This window comes from Somniosus microcephalus, chromosome 27 (genome assembly GCF_052327205.1).
Source record: "Somniosus microcephalus isolate GS21.2 chromosome 27, FLI_Smic_1.0, whole genome shotgun sequence".
NCBI classification, from domain to species: domain Eukaryota; kingdom Metazoa; phylum Chordata; class Chondrichthyes; order Squaliformes; family Somniosidae; genus Somniosus; species Somniosus microcephalus.
In genome coordinates this window covers 24,082,415-24,103,829 of record NC_141013.1, presented here as the reverse complement: position 1 = coordinate 24,103,829, position 21,415 = coordinate 24,082,415, and the positions used below count along the sequence as shown (strand labels likewise).

Below are 21,415 nucleotides of genomic sequence, written 5' to 3'. Positions count from 1 at the left end.
TTCTCCAGATTCTCCAGCTCTGCCTCGATGGCTGGGCGAATTGCATATGGTACCGGTCTTGCTTTGAAAAACTTGAGAATTGCATTCTCTTCTATTTTTATCGAGGCGGTTACGCCTTTAAGAGTGCCCAGTTCTTGTTGAAATACCTCTTTGGCGTCAGCTAAGATTGTTGACAATCGTCCAGGAGTGACGTCTTCATCTTTTTTACCATCCACCGTCATTGCATGAATGGAGTGCCAATCTAAGCTTATCTTTCTGATCCATTCACGTCCCAATAATGGTGGTCCACCATTTGGCAGTATGTAGAGATACAATTTCTGTATTTTCTTGCCGTTGTATTTGACAGGCACCCTTATTTTTCCTCTGGGGTATACTTTTTGCCCCGTATACGTCGTCAAGACGATGGATGTATCTCTCAAGGGTATGTGTGAGAATAGCCGCTCGTAGTCTCGTCGATTCATGACGGTTAGCGCTGATCCTGTATCCAATTCCATTTTAACTTGGGACCCTGCTATCGTGAGAGTGACCCAAATGGTTCGGTGATCCTCTTTTGCGATTACATTGTGAAGTTTGAGACAGCTTAGTCTCCTGTTCCCGGATTCACTATCACTCATCTGGTCTTCGGAACTACTGTCCGTCATCTTTTGTACTTTTTTGTACGGTTCCTTAGTAGCCTTTTTGTTGTCGCTGGTCTTCTTCCCAGACCTGCAACTCGTGCAATGTGTCCCATCTTTCCGCATTGCCTGCATATTTTGTCCTTGGACCAGCAGTCCTTCTGGTCATGGTTAGTTCTGCCACAGCGATAACATTTTGCAAATCCCCGTGTCATTTCGTGGGTGCCGTATTCCTGTGGCTTTTGTTGTATTTCCGCAGCTCCCCTGGCTGCTGCTTCGTATGATACTGCCACGCTGAAAGCCTTATCTAGCGTCAGCTCTTTCTCTGAGAGTAACTTCTTCTGTGTTCCTTCACTCAGGAGTCCACAGACAAATTTGTCCCGTAGGGTATCTGCCAGTCCTGCTCCGAACTGGCAGTGCTTTGATAGCTTGCGTAGTTCCGTAAGGTACTCAGCATTGCTCTCATCTTTATGCTGAGTTCTCCTGTGGAATTTAAATCTTTCTGCTATCAACAGCAGTGCAGGGTTTAGGTGTTCCTGTAGGACAGCAACAATTTCGTTAAAACTCTTCGCCTTCGGTTTGGCTGGAGTAATCAAGTTCCGCAATAGGCCGTACGTTCCAGCGCCCATTAAGTTTAGCAATACCGATGCCTTTTTCTCATCGGCTATTTCGTTTGCCTCACAATATACCTCGACTCTTTCCACATACATGGTCCAGTCCTCTATTGTATTATCAAAGGCAGTGATACAGCCAGTCTTCGGCATCTTGAAAATCTAAAATGGCGCCTCCCGCGCTTTGCCTTCTTCCCCCGATTTAACAAAATGGCACCTCCCGCGCTTTGCCTTCTTCCTCGCTGATTAAGATGGCGCCTCCCACGCTTTTCCTTCTTCCCCGCTGTTGCTAGCGCTGCTTTCCGCGGTTTCCATTGCAACCTGCAGCTCCTCGCGGTTTCCTGCGCATTTAATATTCTTTTTTTTATTATTTTCCCGTCGTGGAACAACCCTGTGGGACTCTTGCCTCCCTCTTCTCGGGTCTATACGCAGCCCGGCTTCATAGCACCGGCCGCGCCCTGTGTGCTCCACCCTCTCTCTCTCCTCTTCCCGACAACGCTGCTCGGCTCCGTTGCAAGCCACCCGCTCGAGTTCACGACCGCCGCAGCCCAGGAAGGATCAGTGTACCACCTGCCACCAGCCCGATTAGCTGAAGCACCGTCGACAGGAACCAGGCCCCGCTTTCGACAGCTTCTCCAGCAATCTTCAACTTCGCTAACTCAGGGGCGGATGCCCACGGTCGACGCCCGTTTCTATTGCTTCTTTCTTCCTTCTGACCTCGACCTCTGCTCACTTCGCTTCAGGAATGGATCCCAGGAGGTGGTGCAGACTGTAGGTAAGTTCGTATCTGCTCGTCACCAGTATTATGTCCGTATATGATTGAGACACGGACAGCAGGAGTTGAACAAAACAAGTCTTTACTGAAAGGAGTCAATCGGGAAACTGAAACTACAGAGGCTTACTAGCGCCTTTTATACAGGGGTGGTCACTGCCGGTACTGCAGTCTGAGACCAGTTATTCTCTTAAAGGTACATACACAACAGCATTATCCAGTTGCTCTGGCAAACTGTGCTGTGGAAGTGGAGTGGCCATTGTAAAGCATGTCTCAGCAGTTAAAAGCGATCCTGGTATCAGATGGTGTAGTGCACTGTGACCCTACCTAAGCAATCACTGTGGCAGTGGAAGCATGTTGTTGTTTCACTACTTTCAAAGGAGTTGAGGAAAGACCAAAGTCTGCATCTTGACCATTGATCCTTGCAGAAAGAAATTATTCACAAATCGAAAAGTAAGCACCATTTACCATATTTGATCCAAAGAAATTCTAATATTGGTAAGGCAGGAAGTTTATTTTGATGACAGATCATAACATGTTGCTATTGGCAGTAAAATAAAAGGGTTTCTAGCAGCTTTTAGACAACAAAGGATGGGCTACACATCTATTGGCTTATCACTGCGACATTAAATATAGATCAAGCAAGCAAAATACTAACCACAAGATCAAAAAATAGATAAAGATGAGGGATCATTCATTCCATTATAGCTCATTCATTCAGAAAGACCCTATAATTCTCCAAGCATCCAATTGTTGTTTTCTAGGCTTTTCACCTAAAATACTCTATTCTGAAGTCTGTTCTTTGTGTTGATCACTCTTTGTGTGATGAACTTCCTGATATCAATCCTAAGTTTGTCTTTTACTAGTTTGAACCTGTGCATATTCCTGCCCTACTATTATGGTTTCATTTGAAGTCATGTTTCAGATTTTTGTCAACTGTATTTTGGAAGTAAGCTACACCACATTGGATGGTGCAAGTTAGCTTGTCCTGTTACTATCACAAAAAAATGTCAGGACGGGTCTTCCCCATCTGAACCCATTTTGGTTACTGTCTACAAGATTATAATCATACAGGTATTCCTTCAATTTATCTTGATAATTGATTCTGATATCTTACCAATGCTGATGTCAAGTTAATGGATCTGTAGTTTCCTGGGTCTGTTTCTGTGCACAGTAGGTCTCCAGATTGTAAACAGGGTATAGAATCACTGGAGAAAGTGCATTTCTTTTTACAAGGATGATACCAGAACTGAGAGGTTATACCTATCAGGAAAGATTGAACAGGCTGGGGCTCCTTTCTTTTGAAAAGAGAAGGCTGAGGATGGCCTGATAGTGTAGGAGTCTACGTACTCCTAGCAAAAATACTGAACTCGGAGAGGTTCAACAGAAAAGGTTTAATTGTTGAGGCTGCATGCTGAACACAAAATGGAGTCAGAGACTACACAAAGTACGACTGCCTTTCATCAGTGCACAGCTTCAACTGCTCCTCCCCCACTCTGGGCTTAACTATGTTGCAGATCGAGTTTCTTAAAGGTGTGATCCTTCTTAAAGGCATGACGCCTGATTTATAGTCTACGGACCGGAAAGCGGATTGTGTCCTTTCTGTGATCGGTACGCCACACAGCTCCCCCCAGAATCCGCTAGTAGGGAGTGTATGAACCGGCGTGGTGGCTTGATGGCACGGCCGGAACGGCTCTTGGCGGTTGGTGTCGGGAGCGGGGCGGTCGGACGCGTCGGGCTCTTAGGCGGTCTGCCCCGCGGTGGGGGTTGGCCCACTTGAACGGGTTCATCGGGCTCTAGGTGCGCCAGCTTGAGCTGGTCGACCGACACCTTGTCAGTTCTGCCGCCCACTTCGAGGAGGAAGAACTTGTTCCCCGTCTGGAGTACCTTGTAGGGTCCGTCGTATGGGGGCCGTAGAGGTCCTCGGTGGGCGTCATGGTGCACGAAAACAAATTTGGCCATGTGCAGGCTAGGTGGTACACGGGTTGCTGGTTCGCCGTGCCGGCCAGTGGGTACCGGAGCGAACTGTTGTGCTCAGTTGGCGAAAGCGCGGCGTTGCTGGTCAGCCGACCAGGGGGTCGTGGCGGTGGGCAGGAACTCTCCGGGTACGTGCAGCGGCTGGCCGTACACGAGTTCCGCCGCCGAGGCTTGCAGGTCTTCCTTGACCGCGGAGCGTAGGCCGAGTAGCACCCATGGGAGGCGGTCGATCCAAGCCTCGTCCTCGAGGCTGGCGCGGAGGGACGCCTTCATGGACCTGTGGAATCGCTCGCACAGTTCGTTGGCTTGGGGGTGGTAAGCCGTGGTGCGGTGAACGGCCACCCCGAGGTTTCGGGCGATGGCGGCCCACAGATCAGAGGTGAACGGCGGGCCTCTATCCGACGTCATGTCGGAGGGGACGCCGAACCGAGCGACCCAGGTACCGATGAACGCCCTCGTGATGTCGGCGGTGGTGGTGGACGTCAGTGGAATGGCCTCGGGCCAGCGGGTGGTACGGTCCACGATTGTCAGCAGGTGCGTGTGACCTTGTGATGGTGGCAGGGGGCCGACGAGGTCGATGTGGACGTGGTCAAACCTTCTTTCTGGCACGGTGAACTCCTCGAGTGGGGCTTTGACGTACTGGTGGATTTTGGCACCCTGCAAGCTATGCAGGATCTGGACCAGAGGCGCACATCTTTGCGCAGGCCGCGCCAGACAAATCGGTTGGCCACCAGTCTAATGGACGCGCGGGTGCTGGGGTGTGAGAGGCCGTGGACGATGTCGAACACCCGTTTTCGCCAGGACGCCGGGACTACGGGGCGGGGTTGCACCAAGGAGGTGTCGCATTTGACTGTGATGGCGGACGGGCCGCAGGCGATGTCGGTCAGTCGCAGCCCTGGGAGGGTTGTGGGCGCGGAGAGCAGATCGGGGTCGGTGCATTGCTCCGCTGCCAGTTGAGCATAGTCCACTGCCAGGTGGGCGCCGTGGACGGCGGGGTGGGATAGGCAGTCAGCCACCACATTGTCTCGACCGGAGACGTGCCGGATGTCCGTGGTGAATTCGGACACCGCGGCGAGCTGGCGTTGTTGCCTGGCTGACCACGGGTCCGCAGATTTCGCCATCGCGAATGTTAGGGGTTTGTGGTCGACAAACGCGGTGAAGGGGCGGCCCTCCAGAAGAAATCTAAAATGGCGGACTGCCAGGTACAGTGCGAGGAGCTCGCGGTCAAAGGCGCTGTATTTGGCCTCCGGGGGACGCAGTTGGCGGCTGAAAAAGGCCAGCGGTTGCCAGGCCCCGTCGACCCACTGTTCGTACACGGCGCCGACCGCGTGGTCGGAGGCGTCCGTGGTGAGGGCCACCCTGGCGTTGGGCTGTGGGTGAGCGAGCATGGTGGCGTCGGCGAGCGCCTTTTTGGTCGAGTCGAAAGCGGTCAACATATCCGCCGACCACTCGATCGCCATTCTGTCTTTCTTACCCCGGAGGGCTTCGTATAGGGGCCGCATGAGGGAGGCCGCTCCGGGAATGAAGCGGTTGTAAAAGTTGATCATCCCCAAGAACTCCTGGAGGCCTTTGATGGTGGTAGGCCGGGGGAACTGCTGGACGGCTTGCACCTTGGCGGGCAGGGGAATGGCTCCATCCTGCGTGATGTGGTGGCCGAGGAATTCGATCCTGCTGAGGCCGAATTGGCACTTGGCTGGGCTGATGATGAGCCCGTGCTCACTGAGCCGCTGGAACAGGGTGCGGAGGTGCTCGATGTGTTCCTGCTTGGAGGAACTAGCTACCAGGATATCATCCAGGTAGACAAAGAGGAACTTCAGGTCCCGGAGGACCGAGTCCATGAGCCGCTGGAAGGCCTGGGCCGCGTTTTTGAGGCCGAAGGGCATTCGGAGGAACTCGAATAGCCCAAAAGGGGTGATTATGGCCGTCTTGGGAGCGTCCGTGGGGTGGACTGGCACCTGATGGTAACCGCGCACCAGGTCGACTTTGGAGAAGACTGAGCGGCCGGCCAGTCTAGCCGAGAAGTCTTGAATGTGCGGTATGGGGTACCGATCCGGCATGGTGGCGTCGTTTAGGCGCCGGTAGTCCCCGCAGGGGCGCCATCCCCCGTCGGGTTTGGTGACGATGTGGAGTGGGGAGGCCCAGGGGCTGTTGGAGCGGCGGATTATGCCGAGCTGTTCCATTGTGGCGAACTCGGCCCGCGCGATCTCTAGCTTGGCCGGGTCCAGCCTGCGGGCGTGGGCATACACCGGTGGGCCTGTGGTGGGGATGAAGTGTTCTACCCCATGCTTAGCAAACTTCACGGAGAAGGTCGGTTTGGTGAGGGCTGGGAACTCAGCCAGGAGTGCTGAGTAGTCGTCCGTTGAGCGGGCGCGGCACTGCCACGCCATTTCGGCGGGTTGGGGGGGGCCATGGCACCCGGGATAGGTGACATGGTGTTCATGTCCACGAGGCGGCGCCGAGGCCTGTCGACCAACAGGCCGTGGGCGCACAGTAAATCCGCACCAAGGAGCGGGGAGAGCACCTTGGCGGTGATAAACTCCCAGTGGTAGCGGCGGCCTGCGAGGTCGATGGTGACGGTGCGGGTGCCGTACGTCCGGATGTCGGTGCCGTCGGCGGCAGCCAGTGCAGGGCCGCGGCCGCCTCGCTGGATCTCGAGGGCGGATGCGGGGATGATGCTGCGCTGCGCGCCCGTGTCGCATAGGAAACGGCGTCCGGAGGCGCTGTCCGTAATGTACAGCAGCGCGCCTGCTTGCCCCACGGCCATCGTGTAGGCCGGTGTGGGGGCGGTTGGAAACGTGCAGGGATGGCTGCAGCGGCGTGCCCGTGCGCCGAACCGGGTATGGAAGTAGCAGTAGCCCTGGGTCGGAGGGCTTGGGGGACGTGGGGGCCTGGGGGGCCCCGTGGCCGAGCTGTGTGGCCACGCGATAGAGGGTGGAGCGCGCGCCGATGCTGCGGAGGCCAGGTCGGGGGTGACGGCGTGGTTGGAGCTGGCGGACAGGAGCTTATCGGCTTCGTCGGCCAGGGCCTCGAGGTCCGTGAGGCCGGACGCCACGATCGCCGGGCGGATGCTGGGAGGTAGTTGGCGGATAAAGAGCGTGCGGAAGAGGGAGCCGGGCGGTTTCTCGTCGGTCAGAGCAAGCATGTGTGAGAGCAAGTCTGGCGGCGTGGAGTCACCGAGGCCTGGGAGGTCGAGGCGGTGGCAGTTGCGCAAGAATTGGGAGGCTGTGAATTTTTTAATGAGCGCGGCCTTGAGATGTGCGTACTTGCCTTCCTCCGGAGGGTTTTGTAGTATTGTCCAGACTTTCGTGATTGTGGAGCTGCCCAGGGAGGCGAGGAGGTAGTCGTACATCGTTGTGTCGGCGGTGATGCCGCGGAGTCGGAATTGCGATTCGGCTTGAAGGAACCAGGCAGTGGCCAGGTTCTCCCAGAACTCCGGCAGCTTCACAGAAACTGCGTTTCTGTCAGCCATGGTTACGCTTAGGAGTCGTCCTGAGCGTCGGGGTCACCAATGTAGGAGTCTACGTACTCCAAGCAAAAATACTGAACTCGGAGAGGTTCAACAGAAAAGGTTTAATTGTTGAGGCTGCATGCTGAACACAAAATGGAGTCAGAGACTACACAAAGTACGACTGCCTTTCATCAGTGCACAGCTTTGACTGCTCCTCCCCCGCTCTGGGCTTAACTATGTTGCAGATCGAGTTTCTTAAAGGTGTGATCCTTCTTAAAGGCATGACGCCTGATTTATAGTCTACGGACCGGAAAGCGGATTGTGTCCTTTCTGTGATCGGTACGCCACAATAGAATCTTTAAGATTATGAAAGGGTTTGATAGGGTAGACGTAGAGAAGATGTTTCCACTTGCGGGGAGACCAAAACTAGGGGCCATAAATATAAAATAGTCACTAATAAATCCAATAAGGAATTCAGGAGAAACTTCTTTACCCAGAGAGTGATTAGAATGTGGAACTCGCAACCACAAGGACTAGTTGAGGCGAATAGCATGGATGCATTTAAGGAGAAACTAGATAAACACATGAAGGAGAAAGGAATAGAAAGTTATGCTGATAGAGATAGATGAAGAGGGGTGGGAGGAGGCTCGTGTGAAGCATAAACACCGGCATCGATCTGTTGGGCAAATGGCCTGTTTTTGTGCTGTATATTCTCTGGCCGCGATTTCGCCAGCAGAGGCGGGATTGCAGTGGGAGAGGTGGTTGGCAGGTTCCAGTCCTGCTCCCGGGTGCAGCCACTCTGTAAAAAGGATTTTTCGTTAATAGGGCTTGTTAAGCCCGCCCTGTGAGGTTCCCAGCCAATTAAAAGGAAGCAGGCCTGATGACGTCATTTGATGATGCATCATCAGCTGGTTTCCTTAAAGGGGCCATGGCCGCACTCATTTTGACAGTTGTTCTGTCGGTGTTCTACAGCATTGAGGTGCTGCAAACACTGACAAACACTGGACAGAGGTGCACGGCTGCACCCAGGCTCTCGCATGACTCCCTCTGTATGCTTATGGAGGGAGTCACAGCACGCAGGGAGGTTCTCTTACATAAGAACATAAGAAATAGGAGCAGGAGTAGGCCAATCGGCCCCTCGAGCCTGCTCCGCCATTCAATAAGATCATGGCTGATCTGATCCTAACCGCCAATCCACTATCACAGAACCATCTCCTGAATCTAACAGAATTAGACACACGAAATAGGAGCAGGATTAGGCTACACGGCCGCTGGGCCCGCTCCGCTACCCACAGGGCCATGACCGATCCGAATCTAGACTCGTGTCCAAATTCCTGCCTGCTCCCCGTAACCCTTAATTCCCTTTACTTCTAGGAAACTGTCTATTTCTGTTTTAAATTTATGTAATGATGTAGCTTCTACAGCTTTTTGGGGCAGCATATTCCTTGGACCTACCACCCTCTGAGTGAAGTAGTTCCTCCTCATCTCAGTTTTGAAAGAGCAGCCCCTTATTCTAAGACTATGCCCCCTAGTTCTAGTTTCACCCATCATCGGGAACATCTTCCCCGCATCCACCCGATCCAACCCCTTCACAATCTTATATGTTTCAATAAGATCGCCTCTCATTCTTCTGAACTCCAATGAGTAGAGTCCCAATCTACTCAACCTCTCCTCATATGTCCATCCCCTCATCCCCGGGATTAACCGAGTGAACCTTCTTTGTACTGACTCAAGAGCAAGTATGTCCTTTCTTAAGTATGGACACCAAAACTGTACGCAGTATTCCAGGTGCAGTCTCACCAATACCTTGTACAACTGAAGCAATACCTCCCTATTTTTATATTCTATCCCCCTAGCAATGAAAGCCAACATTCCATTGGCCTTCTTAATCACTTGCTGCACCTGCATGCTAACCTTTTGAGTTTCGTGCACCAGGACCCCCAGATCCCTTTGTACTTCAGTACTTTCCAGTTTCTTGCCATTAAGATAATAACTTGCTCTACGATTTTTCCTGCCAAAGTGCATAACCTCACACTTTCCAGTATTGTATTCCATCTGCCAAATCTCTGCCCACTTACTTAGCCTGTCTATGTCCCCTTGTAGGTTTTTATGTCCTCCTCACTCACTACTTTCCCTCCCATCTTAGTATCATCTGCAAACTTTGATATGTTACACTCGGTCCCCTCCTTCAAATCGTTAATATAGATTGTAAAGAGTTGGGGACCCAGCACTGACCCCTGCGGAACACCACTAGTTACTGATTGCCAGTCTGAGAATGAACCATTTATCCCAACTCTCTGCCTTCTGTTAGATAGCCAATCCTCTATCCATGCCAGAATATTACCCCCAATCCTGTGATTTTTTATCTTAAGCAATAATCTTTTGTGTGGCACCTTGTCAAATGCCTTTTGGAAGTCTAAATACACTACGTCCACTGGTTCCCCTTTATCCACCCTATATGTTACTTCCTCAGAGAACTCCAGCAAATTTATCAAGCATGACTTCCCCTTCATAAAACCATGCTGACTTTGTCCTATTAAATGATGATTATCCAAATGTCCTGTTACTGTCTCCTTAATAATGGACTCCAAAATTTTACCTACCACAGATGTTAGGCTAACCGGTCTATAGTTTCCAGCCTCCTGTCTACTGCCCTTTTTAAATAAGGGTGTTACATTAGCAGTTTTCCCTTCCAAGGACAGAAGAGACCTCCCCAGGACACCAACGCAGCCTGGTTGCACATTGCACAGGGATGTTGTCAGGAGTACCTGGTTGCAGTGGCACAAACCTTTCAATGATCTCAGTAGATCATGAAACGTTACTGCAAAGCCACACTCAACCTCATCCTGCTGTACCACTCATCACATCCCCATTACTCTGCCTTCCCTACCCTACTCCTGCACATCCTCACTCACACCAACTTACCTTGGACCTCCACCCATCCCTCTCTATCCCCATTTCACCAGCCACCCCTCACACTCACCCTCATCCTAGTGCAATCATAACAACTAACAACACACAAGGGTAGCCACTTGGGTGTTTTATGCAATGTTCATGTAAATTTTCTGTTAATGTGCTGTCAAACATTGAAATCTTTATTTTCAACACTTTGCCTTATTGTACAGATCTGTGTGCAGCTTTGGAAGTGTCTTAGTGAGTTGCAGTGAATGGTGAGACATAACGGAACCCCCTGCAATGATGATGAGTGTGAAAGGAATGACTTGGGCATTGTAGGAATGCTTTATGGTGATGGTGTGGGGTGGTGTTAACCTGGCGCATCATGTGGCAGCCAGGGTGTACAGCGTCAAGTGAAGTAAATCTGGCCATGGTGATGCCATCTCTGGCCTCCCGGGCAGCAATGTGGTCGGGTGCTGATGCCCTGTGTCCTGCGCAGCATCGGGTGATTGCGGAGAAGGTTGGTGCTGTTGTTGGTGATGTTGGTGTGCCTGGTGATGTTGGTGTTAGAGCTGATTGTGGAGGGATTCAGAGGACCAAGGTGAGATTTTTTTCAAGGTCAACAATGTTGCTGGAACAGATGGCAGCTGAAGTTGAGATGACAGAAGCGATCTGTCAATGGTGAGAGAGCTTGCTCCAAGGAGGTGACAGTGGATTGAGAGTTTACTCCAAACACTTCCAAACTGCATACAGCTCAAAAGTGTCTTCCAAGTCCTGGAGACTCAAGCTTCTGACATTGGAAAGTGACCAGCTGTGAAATGGTAGCTTTCATACCACTTTTGTAGCTGTCACCTATTCACAACAATGGGGAGATATAGAGAACCCGACCTACTTAGCTGACGTGATCTCCGAACGACGTGAACCCCGTTAAAAATGTGGTAAAATAGAAAAAGGCTGGCAAAATAGTAGTAAACAAGCACTTAACAAGCAGTTAAGTATTTTAATGCCTCCCCTGCCACTTGGTGTCGGGTCTGTTCCGAAATCGCAGATCTGACATTTTGGAAACTTACATGGAGGCAAGTTCCCAACCGGCTGTCAATCATTTCGATTTTTGACAGCGGACCCGCCTCCAAACCCGCACTCTGAGCGCCGGCAAAATTCAGCCCAGTGTAATTCTATGTTTTGTTACCCTTTGTAAATGGGAACCACACTAACCTGCTTCCAATCAAACGGGAGTTTCTCAAAGTGCATCAATCCTCTTATTATGGCCCAGATTTTGCGATCGCAGGTCTCCCGCGGGCGGAGGGCTGCGATCTGGAAAAATCTGCGCCCTTACCTGAGGGCTCCCGGGAGGCACAGAGTTCCGCTGCTGGGCCTTTCCAAACTGTTTTTACCAGGCGCAAGAATTGTAAGTGTTTTCAGCGGGCAGAGGGTCTCCAAAAAGCGGAACTCTCCCCCCGCAGAGGCCCTTCTCCCGGGCAGCCGGAGGATCCGTCAAGAGCATTCTTGACAGATCGGAAATGCCGGATTCCAGTGCATGCGCTGTGCATGCCTGAAACCGGCATTTCCGATGTCCCTACGGGTGAGTACACAGCCCGTACACACCTGTAGGGATCGGACTATCCGGCCCAATGACTGTGAAAACCTCACAAATCTCATCCCTTGTCGCACATAATAGCAACAATTTCTGGGGATTTATTTGTTTTGAGTGCTTTTAATGTGTATAGGACCTTATTTATGTTGAAATCTTTTTAATTTTACTTGAAATGTCACTATTTATGGAAAACATGCTACTCATATCTTTCCCAGTAAATTCTTGGAGAAAGTAATCATTGAGTATATTAACTATGTTATGCTTATTCTTAGTTTCGACCCTGTTGGCATCCTTTATGTTTCTTGCCTCCTCTTCTCTGACATCTTAAGGTTATAGAATTAAAAATTAATTCTTGTTATTTTTGTGTCTATAGTTATGCACTTCTAAGAGTTTCCATTTTCCCCTTTGATCCTTTGATCCTTTTTAAAAGGGTGATCCCTTTTAACATGTTTCTTTGTATTCTAAATTAATTCCTCACCTTTCTTCCTGCACAGTTTTAGAGATTGTTTTCCTTATTATTTCACTTCTAATTGAGTTGCTTATCCAGTTAAGGTCACACTTGTTTAGTCTACGCTTGCTAATTCTAGATATGTATTTACCCTGCACTGTCTGCATTGCACCTTAAAGGTGTTCAATTTGTTCTCTGTTGAAGTGTTGTTTTTGTGCACCAGTCACTGAAGGTAAGCATGCAGGTGTAACATGGGTTTAATAAGGCAAATGGTATGTTGGGCTTCATAGCGAGAGGATTCGAGTACAGGAGCAAGGATGTCTTGCTGCAGTTGTACACTTTGGATCTCATTGAAACTTATAAAATTCTAACAGGACTAGACAGACTAGATGCAGGAAGGATGTTCCCGATGGCGGGGGAGTCCAGAACCAGGGGTCACAGTCTAAAGATAAGGGGTAAGCCATTTAGGACTGAGATGAAGAGGAATTTCTTCACCCAGAGAGTGGTGAACCTGTGGAATTCTCTACCACAGAAGGCAGTGAAGGCCAATTCATTAAATATATTCAAGAAGGAGTTAGATATATTTCTTAAGGCTAAAGGGATCAAGGGATATGGGGAGAAAGCAGGGACCGGGTACTGAATTTGGATGATCAGCCATGATCTCATTAAATGGCGGAGCAGGCTCGAGGGGCCGAATGGCCTATTCCTGCTCCTATCTTCTATGTTTCTATGTTTCTATGTTGAACACCCCACCTCCATTCAAATTGCTTAAACTCTTCCTTCGTTTCATAAAATTAGCCTTTTATAAATCTTGGGGTAGAGTTTCCGCTCTGGGTGCAGTCGGTAATCTGGGCGCAAATTGCGTTTGAAATTGCGCTGTTTTTCCGAAGTGAAGTTATAGTTCAAGTTTCCGCCCAAACTTATTTGCATATCATCAAAAATAAAATCTTCCATGAACCAACGCAATCGGTCAACGTTATAGAACATAATCTTTTATTTTCTTTGCATTAAAAAATATTCCTTGATTATTTAAGAGTGGTAACCTGGTGCGATTTGATTAATACAGCTGAAAATGGGTTTATCACAAAATCTAAGCATTTTTAATAGGGGCTAGAAATTGCGTAGGGCCCCGTTTGGGGCGATAACTTTTCAGGGAGCACAAAGGTTTCGTCAGGCGAAAAAGATTTGCCGTTGCCGGGGACTTCCGCTTTAGCGCTCCAAGAGGGAAGTAGAGCGCTAAATCAAGCGCTACCACTTCCATTAGAGTGCTAAAGGGAGTGAGAGGGGCGGTAGCGGCAGAGCGCTGAGCAATGTTAAGGGCAGCACTGCTGGTTTTACAGGCTCCTTCCCTCCCTTAAAGGGAAGGGCCAATGCTGCGTTGAATGAATCTTCAGGCTGTGTCTGTTGGGCGACGGCACCTGCACAACGCACATAGCAGCCCCAAGCGCTCTGCGAGTGCAGGGCTGAGCAATCGCAGGGGCAAAAGAAAGCAGGAGGCACCAGAGTGGGGACATAAATAAATTTTGCCCTACCTGACCACCGCTGCCTTTAAATAGTGCTCCCCAAGCGGCTGGCCGAGGGGACAACGCCTTCGGCAGCTGCCGTTGTTGACGCCCGGCGATGCTGCAGGGGGCTGGAGCGAATATCACTTCCGGGGCGCTAACAGGGCGCTGCACACCGGATGACGTCACGATCTTCGGGGCGCAAGAGAGCGAGGTGGTAAGTCTTGGCACCAGCGCAATCCACCAGGGAAGTTCGCGGGCGTCGGTGAATTTACCGCGCCCGGTCGGTAGCCCCTTTGCGCCCCGTTACCGCCCCCCACAGGCGCGAACGGGAGGCGCAAACCTGGGGAATTTCTCCCCCTAAGTGTCTAGTCCTCCACCTGTTAGTAACCTAATTTTAAATCATTGAAAAATTACTTTATAAAACTATACTGAACCATTTACTAGTTTCATTGGTGCACACCAGTCAGTTTCTTAGTAAATGAAATGGCCCTGAATTTCCAACCCCCATGGGTGCGTACGAGGTGTGTATGCGCCCATAGTGGCCGCGCAAGTTCTAGGTTTAGGCATGCAAAGCGCATGCACTGAAACCCGGAACTTGCGATCTGTCATCTTGACAGATCATCCGTATGCCCAAGAAAAGTGCCTCTGCGGGTGGAGAGTTGCGCTATTTGATCAACTTCCACCCGCTGAAAGGCTGTAGAATTCTTACGCCTGGTAAAAGCAGAGTTTAAAAAAATAGTAAAATAAGATTTTATCACTCACTTATAAATTAAAAACCCTGTCCAATAAGGTAAGGTTATATTGGGCCCCGTTAAAACATTTTTTTTTAAATCAAAAAATTTAATTTTTGTTTAACATTTTTAATTAAATGCCATTTTAATTAATTTTATATAAGTAATGGTTTTTCTTTTTTTATTTCAGTGTGTTGGTGCATTTTTGCAGTCATCCCCATTCACACTTGACAGTTCCCTGCGTATGGAACTGTCAAAACTATGAAGGGGGATTCCCTTCTTCCATTGGTTCGCCATGGCCCACGTGATCCTAGGGGCACTTGCGAACCGCATGTGCCCCTGGGATACATGGGCCTCTGCACATTTTGAAGAGGAGAGGCCCAGGAGCGGAAGCCTCGGTATCTACGGAGCCAGCAGGTAGGTTCGTAAAAAAAATTCTGATCAGAGGCATCCGCCCGCAGGAAGCCTCTGATTGGAAATTCAGGGCCAATATTTTTTAATATGTAAAAACTTTTAAAACGCGTCTACTAGAGCTTTTGCGCCTAAAAAAAAGCGCAAACGGGCACAATCAGCGGAAACTCGTCATGTTCATTATTTCAATCTGGGGGACGTGGCCAGTTTTGTGGGCGGGGCCAGCTTCTAGCACAATGTTTTTTAAACCAGCGTTAAAGATCACGGAAACTCGATTTACACTTGATGTAATTTGCGTTTAAAATTCTGCGATCCTTTGCCCTGGTTTGGCTGATTTCGGAAGGGATTGTGCTGATAAAACCAGTGCAAACTAGTGGAAATTCTAGGCCTATATCTTTGGTTTTGGCTCCCTGGTGATTCTGAATCCCCAGATCATGTCAAACTTTATCATTCTGTGGTCATTATCTCCAAGGGTACTACAGCTTCCATTCCCTTTTATATTAACTGGGTTACTTACTGCTACCAAGTCAAGGTGTACGCTGCCTCGCGTAGCTTCTCTGTCATACTGGTCATGGAGCAGCCATCCATTATATTTACCAACTCGGACTCTGAACCTCTTGGATAGTCACAATTCAATCTGGTTGATTGAAAGAGAAAGAAAGAAGAATGAATTTGCATTTATATATCTTCCATGACCTCAGGACATCCCAAAACACTTCATAGTACAATTATTTAATTTTTCCGTGTAGCTGCTGTTGCAATGTAAGCAAATGCAGCAGCCAGTTTGCACACAGCAAAGTCCCACAAATAGGAATGAAATAAATGACCAATTGAAATATTTTAGTGGTGTTAGCCGAGGGCTAAATCCTGGCCAGGATACTGAAAGAACGCCCCTCAGGACTGCACTGGAGTGTCAGTTGAGATTAAGTCCTAGAGTGAGGCTTGAACCCATGACCTTCTGACTCAGAGGAAAGAATGCCCCCACTGAGCCAAGGTTGACAGCTTTGAAGTCTCATTACTAAATTAACCTTCCTGCTTTCACACACCTTTATCTCGTCAACCTTGTTCTGAACTGGTATTTGCATCGTCAGTGCTGATGGCGGAGGAGTAGTAACTGGAAAATGGAGGCTATGATCTGCTTGATACAAGGAGTACTGCCGAGTTACAAATGTTTCCAGCAACACCAAGTAAATCCATCAGACGATACTCGGGCAAACTTTTGTCACAAATCTTAGATTTTACTCTACAACACTGGCTAGGTGAATAATCTGACAGTAGAGATGAAACCCTCTTACAGGAAAAAAGATATTGAAGAAGTGCTATCTACTATGGGTTATTTGAGCTAGCTGCCAGCTTGGTATCAGGGCTGAATACTTGCATATTTATATAAATTCCACCCTGTTATGGTATGCATGAAGGCCTTGGCAGGAATGCATGTTGGGTGGCTAAATTTGAATTCTGATGTTGTCCAGATGAACGAGTTTGCCCCGCTTGTCAAAACAATCAACCTCTGCCTATTACAAACCCAGCTAACCTCTTCAGGAGTTGGCCTTCAAGATCATGGCAATGGGCCCATTAACTTTGCTGGTCCACTTATGAGTGGATTTTTCTTATTTGCTGGATATTAAATATAAATGGTCTGAAGTCACTGTACGTCATCCATAATCACTGATTTTCATCTTAGTTTACTAATCAAACTAATTTCAGGAAATGGTCCTCAGTTTACATTCCAAGAATTTGCAAATTTTAAAGCGTACTGGGATACAACAGAGCTTATTCAAACCTTATTATCTCAGTTTGAATGAAATGGCAGGAATATTTGTTAGAATTTTCAAACAGGCAATGCAGTTGATGAAATTAGAGTTTGATACACTGAATTTAAAAAAAAATTCATTCATGGAATGTGGGCGTCACTGGCAAGGCCAGCATTTATTGCCCATCCCTAGTTGCCCGTGAGAAGGTGGTGGTGAGCCACAGTTATGAGTCAACCACATTGCTGTGGGTCTGGAGTCACATGTAGACCAGACCACATAAGGACAGCAGATTTCCTTCCCTAAAGGACATTAGTGAACCAGATGGGATTTTATGAGTTTCATGGTCACCATTACTGATACTAGTTTCTTTTTTAAATTCCAGATTTATTTAATTAATTGAATTTAAATTCCCCAGCTACCTGTGGTGGGATTTAAACTCACGTCTCCAGATCATTAATCCAGGCCTTTGGATTACTGGTCTAGTAACATAACCACTATGCTACCGTGCCCGATATGGACTAAACCAGTAGCGCAAAATGAACTCCTAGTAAATCGGCAGCTCATTTTGCACCATGCCCAATTTTCTGTTCCATTGACTTCAATGGTGAAGACCAATTTCACCCCCTATTGAGGATATCCTCCTATCTATTATCATATCATAAAACATGGCCAAGTACATGTTCACTGAACTGTTGATGGGTAGACAGCTGCATTCCTAGCTAGATTATAATGATAGTCAACCAGAGTGATACAATTCAAAATCAGGCCACAGCTCCAGAGAAAAGAATACATTATCTGGAAATTGGAGCTCTAGTTCTAATTCTGACCTGTGACTTACTACATCCAAGTTGGCTACTTAATTTGGAAAAGACACATAGCTCAGATCTTGTTTCAGTCAGAACAAGGCTTATGGATTACTGAGGGGTGTTACCTTCTTGTCCAACTGAGGTCATAATTGGAAAAAAATTCCAACTACTAAATCCAGTTGAAGAATCAGCTGAAGAATTTAGGGGCCATAAATATAAGTTAGTCACGAACAAATCCAATAGGGAATTCAGGAGAAACTTCTTTACCCAGAGAATGTGGAACTCGTTACCACAAGGAGTAATTGAGGCGAATAGTATAGATGCATTTAAGGAGAAGTTAGATAAGCACACGAGGGAGAAAGGAATAGAAGGGTATACTGATGGAATGAGATGAAGAAGAGTGGGAGGAGGCTTGTGTGGCATATAAACACCAGCATGGAGCTGTTGGGCTGAATGGCCTGTTTCTGTGCTGTTAATACTTTGTAATAGTGATACCACCAACTGAAGCACGTAAAGAAGTTCAGCTTTCATTACCGATAGAATCTGAAGTAAACCCATTACAAGATCTAAAAGAGCAATATCCTTAATGACAAAGATTTAAATCTTAGAGGCTCATTGAATGTCTGTAGACTTGTTTTATCCGTGACTGGATACGGATAATCTGTGTGCTGTGCTATACCTGATGCTGATAAAATTACACTCCTGTAATTTTAGGGAAGCAAACATTTAACTGTTGTTAGGTGAATTTGCAACTCCTTTAGTATTGGTCTTGAGATCAGTTTGGGGTAATTCATCTTGAGCAGGGAGAAAGTGTTTTGGTATTAAAGGATATTTAGCCAAGTTATGAGCTGCTGCTTTGTATGTGGCCTCTTTGGATATTAAGGGAATCAAGGGATATGGGGATTGGACAGGAAAGTGGAGTGAGGTGGAGGATCAGCCATGATCTTATTGAATGGCGGAGCAGGCTCGAGGGGCCGAATGGCCGACTCCTGCTCCTATTTCTTATGTTCTTTTGTTCGCTATTGGTGGCAGGTTTCATGCCTTTGTTGTTTAGTCTTTGTGAATAAACAATTTAGGAAGTTAGAGCCTGTGTGAGATGTGTCCTCACTAAAACAATTCTAAAAACACTACACAGTTGCAGCTCCTGATTTGCTATTCAGTGTCCCATGTTGGAAAGTCTGGTAGAAAGAACAAGGATGGGTAATATAAACTAAAGGGTACAATTCTAAAGGGGGTGCATGAACAGAGAGACCGGGGGGTATATGTGCACAAATCATTGAAGGTGGCAGGGCAGGTTGAGAAAGTGGTTAAAAAGTATACGGGATCCTGGGCTTCATAAATAGAGGCATAGAGTACAAAAGCAAGTAAGATGATGAATCTTTATAAAACAATGATTCAGCCTCAACTGGAATATTGTATCCAATTCTGAGCACCACACTTTTAGGAAGGATGTGAAGGCCTTAGAGAGGGTGCGGAAAAGATTTACAAGAATGATTCCAGGGATGAGGGATTTCAGTTACGTGGATAGACTGGAGAAGCTGGGGTTGTTCTCCTTAGAGCAGAGAAGGTTGAGAGGAGATTTGATAAAGGTGTTCAAAATCATGAGAGGTCTGGACAGAGTAGATAGAGAGAAACTGTTCCCATTGGCGGAAGGGTCGAGAACCAGAGGACACAGATTTAAGGTGATTGGCAGAAGAGCCAAAGGCGACATGAGGAAAAACTCTTTTACGCAGCGAGTGGTTAGGATCTGGAATGCGCTGCCTGAGCGGGTGGAGGAGGCAGATTCAATCGTGGCTTTCAAAAAGGAATTGGATAAGTACCTGAAGGAAAAAAAATTGCAGGGCTACGAGGAAAGGGCGGGGGAGTGGGGCTAGCTGAGGTGTTCTTGCAGAGAGCCGGCACGGGCTCGATAGGCCGAATGGCCTCCTTCTGTGCTGTAACCATTCTATGATTCTATATGATTCTGTGCTGATGATTGGGTTTGGCTTTGACATTCCCTCTACCCCACCCACGCCATGGTTGAATTACTTGCCAAACATTCGTCCTCTATGCTCAGATATGAAATTGATCACTTGGAGGAGGTACCAGAGGACTGTTCGCACCTACTGAAATGGAGGGAAGAAACAAGTGTGTGCATTTAAAAAAAAAAGAGACATGTGCAGTAATACTTCTGCCACTGCCAGGGCTTCTATATATCTTCTGAGGGGTGGTGGAGGTGGTGAGCAGACAGGAGGTCACTGCAGCCTGAGTCCATTTCCCAAACTGTGTTGCCACAGTGTTAAACTCACCATTGCCTTTTTTTTTGGTCACTCCGGCTCAGGGAGAACTGACTAATGTCTCCATAATAATAAAATGTTAAACATTTGTATTTTAAAACATGGTACAATCGTGTAGAATGAGCACTTACTCAATTTTTGCATATTTTCAAAAGAAATATTGAATTAAAACTCGGCGCAGGACGTACTGGGGCAGGCTTTCATCACACTGCACTCGGGCAGGAAGGTGGCAGATGGAGGAAAATCAGGTGGGCTCTCTTACACGCGTGTGGTCCACTCCGCCCAATTTTCCTCCGTGTTCTGCGCCCGAGTCGTCGTTGACACCCAAGTGCAATAAGAGGAAAATCTGCGAAAGAAACCCTTTTTGTTCAGCTTTCAGATTGCTAACTGATATGCTTATATGTAAAGGAATTCACAGTCTGCCTCTCAGACCTTCTAAGTGATTTATTAACCCTTTAGACTGCTACAGAGAGGTTTCAGCTGTGCACTTAAATGGATTTTTTAGATTTTGCGCAGGCTAAAGGTTATTGAAGCCGATCTTGAGATTGCATTTTATGGCTCGGCGATAGCCCAATAACATCCACTCACCTAAGTTGCTATCAGAAGGTCACACTGATATGAACATTTACAAGGCAATTTAAAAGGATTGCAGTCTATCCTATTCCTCAAGAATGTCTTTTTATAGCTTGTCCTTAGATTGGAGATCAATAAATCTAAGCAAAGAATACATAAGAGAAGAAAACTGTTTGTAAATAGTATCAAAACAGTAAAGGAGAATAGAACTTCGGGTCTCCACGGGTGAGTACGCACGGGGTACTCACCCGTAGGCCGAATGGAAGTGCCGGTTTTCTGCATGCACTGCGCATGCGTGGGAAACTGGCACTTCCGTTCCCCTGAAAGAAGGGGTTCAGAGTTCGAACGCACGCGCAGGGGAGGCTGCGCGTGCTTTTTGCACTTAGGCTTTTTTTACAGGTTTTCCCGGGAGGGTAAGCCTGCAGGATTTACACATTTAAAAAGCAGGCGTAAGGCCTGCTTTTTGCAAGGTAAGTGGTCAATTAATTAAAATTAAAACATTTTTTCCACAGGTTTATTATTTTTAAATACTTTAAAGCAAGGTAAGTTTATTTTTAGCCCCGTTAGAATATAAAATTATTTTTTTCAAAAATTTAAATTATTGTTTAAAATAGTTATTTAATGTAATTTATAGTTTATTTAAAAAGTGTGATTTAAAAAAAAATTTATTTGAAGGTTTACTGCTATTTTGGGGCCCGTAGTATTTATACGTTTTGACAGGTCTTCCTGTCAATCTTATGAATGTGCTTTTCCCTCCTCCAATTGGCTGCCCATGGCTCACGTGATCCCAGGGGACGCATCGCACTAACTACGCCCCTGGGACACGCAAGCACAGCGCGCCGGCAGCTGGGCCAGGCCCCGGAGCGGAATTCCACGGGGCCCTACAGCTCAACTGCCGGCGCGCAAGGTAAGTGCAGGTTGGGGGCTTGCACCCGCGGGAAGCCCCGAACCCAAATTTCTGGATTGAAGCTTTTTGCAAAAGCAACAGGTCCTTACAGTT

The 21,415-nt window shown here is 47.8% G+C and overlaps 1 protein-coding gene across 3 annotated transcripts in view; it reads left to right on the top strand.

Annotated features, from left to right (window-relative positions):
• aqp9b (aquaporin 9b) overlaps window positions 1–21,415 on the top strand; it is a 105,194-nt gene that overhangs the window by 32,907 nt on the left and 50,872 nt on the right. Inside the window, exon 1 of one of the 3 annotated variants that reach the window (XM_085968718.1) lies at window positions 20,637–20,885. The exons of the other annotated variants lie outside the window; for them this stretch is intronic. Within the exon in view, the coding sequence (XP_085824844.1) occupies window positions 20,675–20,885 (211 nt within the window). The 5' untranslated portion in view covers window positions 20,637–20,674. Of the gene's footprint in view, window positions 1–20,636; window positions 20,886–21,415 lie in introns of those variants that run through there. 3 annotated transcript variants of the gene reach the window in all.